Here is a 6,000-nt window from a genome sequence, read left to right on the forward strand (position 1 = left end):
ACCGTGCGACCGTCCCGTCCAGCCGCCAGATGCCAACTGTCCCCTCCTGCCGCATCTATGCCTCTCCGCCCGTCCTCCCCCCCCCCCCTCCACGACACGTGCAGCGCTCGGAGAGATTCCAGGTGTTGGCCTCGGCTTCGACGCCCGGTGACAGTTAACGTAAAATATTTACATAATATTTTAGAAACACATATAACAATAATTACAAAAGTTTACAGATAAAATAATATACATGACACGTTATTAAATATAAAAGTATGTTCCTCATAACACAATCACTGCACGGGGCAGGGGAGGATCAGGAGTTGGCGCAGCATAATGGACTTTATGAGCAGGGGAGACACTTGGGTCGACGTCAAGGTAATGTGCTGCCAATGTCTGCCGCGCATACTTCCCATAGACTGTCAGCTTTATAGTAACGTGTTATGTTGTGCTTACATTTAGCATTCATTCGTCCAATAAGTGTTTGCCATGTTTTACATTATGGGCATAATGTATCAGTGAAGTAATTCTTATTGTGCTATAATTCGTGGGCTTCCTCACTACAAAACCAAACTGGAACTCTGTCGCTTCATGTCTCTAGCTGGAAATGCCATACATATGCAACCATATGTACGTTGGGACATGCATTTGCACGTACACGATCCGGGCTGGGTGCTGCGGTAGCACCATGCATAGTATCTACCCATTGTGTATTAAACTAAAACCTCTTCAAAATTAACTTTATTCATTTCAAATTAGTAACTGCTGTCTCCAGCCATGTGGCCTGATTACCTCTTGAGAACTCACCGGGCATTTAAATCAGTCAAATTTTACCTTAGGTTAGCTCACACGGCTATACTCTGATTTCGATGACCGCCCAGTACAGTAAAACATCACAAGGATTTTTTTTTCTGTCTGAGTTTGTTTATTAATGCTGATGTACCAGAAAAATTTCACATCAAATTTAATGCATGCTGCCGTCACCCGACCCCTGATTAAGGCCCGGGAGGTACCTGACATGCGCTACGGGCGTCGTGGTGCTGCTGATGTCCGGGGGGCGCCAGGCTAGTGCGATACTAGGCCATTGATGGTGGGTCAGGGGTACTCTGCCCCCGCGTGCCCCGCCAGGTACGCGGCTTGAAACCTATCCTGAGTTGCGGCGCTCGGCCGTATGGAGGACGGAAGGGTGCAGAATGACGGTAGACGACACAGTTTATATTAAACGGTGTTTAATTCACATACTTTCCGGTGGTACGCGTGGGTACCTGATACACCCTACACGTACACTACGTGGTACAAAGTCGCTACACAAACCGAGCTAATGTACTGTGCGGCATCTATGCCGTATTACATTTACACTTTAAAACAAAACACGAAACTACAACAGCCCTTGGATTTTACCGCGGCAGTCTCGCGGGAACGTGATTAATGTTTGCTGGAAACGGCCAGCACCGAGAGTTAACGAGTCTGAGAGGGCTCGACGAGCGTGACCCTAAATTAACTGTAACATTTACGTGACGTTGGAGCCGGCAAGCGTACGCGCGGCGAATTAACTAAAAAACACTGTGACTGGAGGCGGCCAGTACCGTAAGTGGCATGATCCGCGACGCGGTGCGGAATCACTAAAAAGACGGTCGGGAGAGGCCCGGTTCCGCGGAATACATGCCGAGTCGACGTGAGCAGCAGCGAATTAGAAGATTATGTGATTACATTACTTACAGAAGGAGCGATCGGTGAGCACAAAGGTGAAGGCTGCTCACGGACGAACACGTCTTGACCCAACGCGGAATGGTTCGAGACTGCGGAACATGGCCACCTTGCTATTTTTGGGTCGGAGAGGGGGGGGGGGGGGGAGGAACTTTCACTTCCCTTATGAGATGGCTCCAAAAACTTATATTATATTAATTGGTTGAATTATAACAAAAAACACATTCAAGGAGCTTAAATAAAATGTAGCACCTGGTAATTGGGTGCTTAAGGCTTAACAGCTGTTTTGTATTATTTAATGATTTGAAATGTCGCACCAAGTTGACGACTGTCAATATAGTGACAAATTGTCTCAATGTAAATTGTTTAGGTTGGATTTCTCCTAACCTGACTTGATCAGGTTCACGGGCACTGTAATTAAGGCCAGTGGTCGTGGGGACTGGTAATGAGGTTCGTTGCCCACTCCGTGCATGCACTTGCTTAATGCTTATGAATAATTACTATTGTTCTAGTGTCTCATTCATTGATTGTTTTATGAAATCGAGCCCCCGGGGTCTCGTGTCCTGAAGTTTATTCGAGTTAATTGAGGTCACGCCCGGGGCGCTCGTTTGACTCATTCCGGCTGGGCTAGGGGTGGTCTCCGAAAACGGGATCCGGTACTGGCGGTGCGGAGCATGGGCTTAGATGCCATGGTCGGTACGACGTCAATGCAAACTTTCAAAAGCTTCTCAATCACACCCCAGTTAAATGATTATTGTTCTTCTCTTTAGACTCCGTTTTATTTCGAAATATATTCTTTCTTTAAGCAGTTGCTAACATTAGCTGTAAATATCCTGTCCCCGTTGCGAAATGAGTATTTGTCTCTCATTTCATTTATATCAGCTGAGCTCTATGACATGTATCGGAACCCGTATATGTTTTGATATGTACATGTGATGTTGGTTGGTTAGGGTTGTCTACGATGGATTGACTATTTATATTTTATTATTTATATGTAAACGTAACATGTTTCTGTTGATTTTAAATTCGATGACTGGATGTAATCTTGGATACTAAATTCAGGGGGAATGAATTTTTTTTCTGTAATGTGGTTTAGTTTACCAGTTTGGGAACAAGTTTATTCAAGTATTTGCTATGGCAAGATGTATGCTCACTGTTTATAAAATTAACATAAATAATTCACGCGTTTTAAAATCAGCTGCCCGAAATGTAATGAAAGCATCAAACACTCGTGAAGCAGCTATCGAAAAAAATATTATTACCGAAACATTGTCCCAAGTTGTAGCTTGGTATGAAAATGTGACAGGCATGGATGAAGTGAGACTGGCTCAGAACAGAGTTCTAGAAGCTGAAAGTAAATTTATACAAGCACAGGAAAGGAGACGAGAAGCAAATAGAAAGGTGGCAGCAATTCAGAACCAGTTGAAAGATTTGTACGCTGAACTGGATAAAACAACGAGAGGTGAGGAACGTTATCTTCATCTCATCACTCAAGAACACAGCATTCTGAAAGAAGAGAGGCAGTTTGCATCAGAGTTTCAACAGGCAGAACGTGAAGAGAGAGATTATTTCTCATCCCTTTCATCTGCAGTCAAAGAAAGTCACGAGAAGGAGAGGGCACAAGCTGAGAGAACAAAGTATTGGTCAATAATTGGTTCTGTAATTGGCACAGTTATTGGTGTGGTTGGTAGTACCATAAACAATAATTTAAAAATGAAAGAGCTAAAGAAATTGATATCGAATGTTGCTATCCAGAATCAAGAAAATAACTTGCCAAATTTAGATCAGCATCTAGAATCAAAGCTCAATAATGAACTTCTCCAAATAATTACAGAAATGAAAAATGTTTCAAGTACGCAAGAACATGTGCATACCCGACTAGGAGAGTTAGCAAACTCATTGGACAAAAAATTAGCAGCATATTCACCTGAAAAAACTTTCAGTGGTGAAGTAGCTAGCTTGTTGAAAAAAAATCAGGACATCACTGAAAAAATTTTTAAAGACCTTAAGCAGACAATTCTGTCTTTACATGCTGGGAAACAATTTAGTGATGAACAGGCCTTCACTGTACCGACTTCATCTGATGAATGGGAAATAACACAAAAGACTAAGTTAGTGTTTATAGGTACAGCTACTGCTGTTCTTGTGCCTGTGATACTTTGGTTTATGGGAATTAGGTAGTTGATTATGTATTGATTGGGAATAGCACTCTTTATTACATAGCCCCTTTTGATATTTTACAGCAATCCCTTTTCTGTAAAATACTTACACTTTTTAACATTGAACCACATTAAAAAAAATACACAGTAGTGAATAAGAAAACCTTTTTAAAATAACCAATGTTAAGTACGTAGTTGGTATAGTACTTGCTAAGTACATTATACCCACAGAATTGATAGGCAATAACATAAAATTTAAAATTTTTCATTTCATTTATTAGCATCCTATATTTGACAGTACATATGTCCAGGTTTTGTCAGTAACATTATAAATAAAATACAACATCATAATACACTAACAAAACAATATAAAAAAAAATACATTATAACACAATAATATATGTTACAATAAAAAATGATAATAAAAAACAATGCAGCAATTTATGTAGATGCACTGAGGAATTCATTAACAGAGTATGGAGCTATTCGTAGTAGGTAATCTTTGAGATGTCGTTTAAATATGGTATGTGATTGGGATGCTGTATTTAACAGGGATATCGGTAGAACATTTATTAGTTTAAGGCCCATGTAAAAAGGTTTCAATTCGTATTTTTTTGTTGAATGAAAAGGAATATGATTCTTATAAATCATTCATTCTCTGTGATGAACATGGTGGTAATGGTATTCTAATACAAACTCTGAAAAATATTTTCAAAATTAATTTTTCATTTTGTAAACTGTTCCATATCATGTAACTAAGTCAAATGTTGATTGCATGATGGAGTATATATTGATCATGTGGTACAGGATGCTTGCCATTCTAATTCAGTATGCTAAAATATCCTGCCCAAACAAAAACTTGAATATCACAATTCAAACAAATTATGTTGGGGTCTTGTAAAAAAAATTTTTCTTTTGTATTCAACTAACAATCATAATTCATTGTTTAACACAAATTTTTCTATGTCCAGGATTTTTCGACAAACTAAATTAAAACAGCATTTGTCATGTACCACGGGATCAATGTTTATAAGTTCAACTCATTAGAATGTAGGAATAAACTTGGATATGTGAAACAGGCCTGGAAATATGAATTTGTTTGGTAGATAAACTGATTTGCTTTACAAACAGATTTGCTTTACAAACAGATTTGCTTTTTACTGTGCTATGTGATAAAAGTGTAACCAACATGTATCAGTTAAGTTTTGTTGTAAGTATTTATTATACTGTTTATTAAATTGTATTTACTGGTTTGTGTTAAGCCTACCAAGTTATGCCTGTAAATCTATGACCAAAATATTCTTGTAATTTTAAAGTTTGTTAACAAATGCTAGAAATCAAATGTTTTCTCTGTGGTTACGTATTTAAACAATCATTGTGGAACTTTATTTCGGGGAAATTATAAAACTAATAGTTAAACTTATGCACTGAGTTTTTATCAAATTTTATCAAACTAAAAAAATTTTAATCCACTGCTTATGAAGATTGAACTTGAACTTATTCTGTCTTGGCAACATTTTTTCTGTTATGGCTTTGACAGTAATGGAAATTTGTCCAGTGAAGTGTTGCAAGTAAATAAAAATGTAATTCTATTGCTTATACTCAAAATCATTATAACATTTAGGGCCATCTAGAGGGCCTTGAAAAGGATCCAAGGGGGGGGGGGGGGTGGAAATCCTCGGAGCTGGATCTCCAGAGTTAGGGGGTGGGGGGTTGGGGGGTTGTGTTTCCAGATTAATGTAATTCATAGGAAACCTTACACGTTATACTTTTGCAGTAAATGCAGATCACATTTCTATTTTCAAGTTATAAGTGTTCGTAACCACCACCCCCACCCCCCTCCCCTAATTGAATGGCAGTTAAAGGTCTTTAAATTTCACTAATAATTCTTTAAAAAAAACTCCTTTTTAAAGACTTATAATGGGCAAAAAAAACGGTTAAGCACTGGTATTTTAATGTTCTTTTGTTTCCTACTTGTTAGCTAAAAACACCTGCACAATACAATTTTTGAATTTCAGGCCACATGGTTAGATTTTAACTCTAGAAAAAAAATTATTTTTGTTTTTCATAATTAGCATCTTATATTATCTTATATTTAAACTCAAAAAGTGTGTTTTATTGTCGTACATTGAACTTTAAAAGTAAGTGTAAT

General features: G+C 38.4%; 1 protein-coding gene across 1 annotated transcript; it reads left to right on the forward strand.

The window, feature by feature from the left end:
- Window positions 1–2,617: 2,617 nt before the first annotated feature.
- On the forward strand, window positions 2,618–5,445 carry LOC134527993 (uncharacterized). Its single transcript, XM_063361141.1, has one exon. It carries the CDS (start codon window positions 2,824–2,826, stop codon window positions 3,868–3,870), a length of 1,047 nt encoding a protein of 348 aa, XP_063217211.1. The 5' UTR covers window positions 2,618–2,823; the 3' UTR covers window positions 3,871–5,445.
- Window positions 5,446–6,000: the final 555 nt, after the last annotated feature.

This window comes from Bacillus rossius, chromosome 1, assembly GCF_032445375.1.
Source record: "Bacillus rossius redtenbacheri isolate Brsri chromosome 1, Brsri_v3, whole genome shotgun sequence".
Classification (NCBI taxonomy): domain Eukaryota; kingdom Metazoa; phylum Arthropoda; class Insecta; order Phasmatodea; family Bacillidae; genus Bacillus; species Bacillus rossius.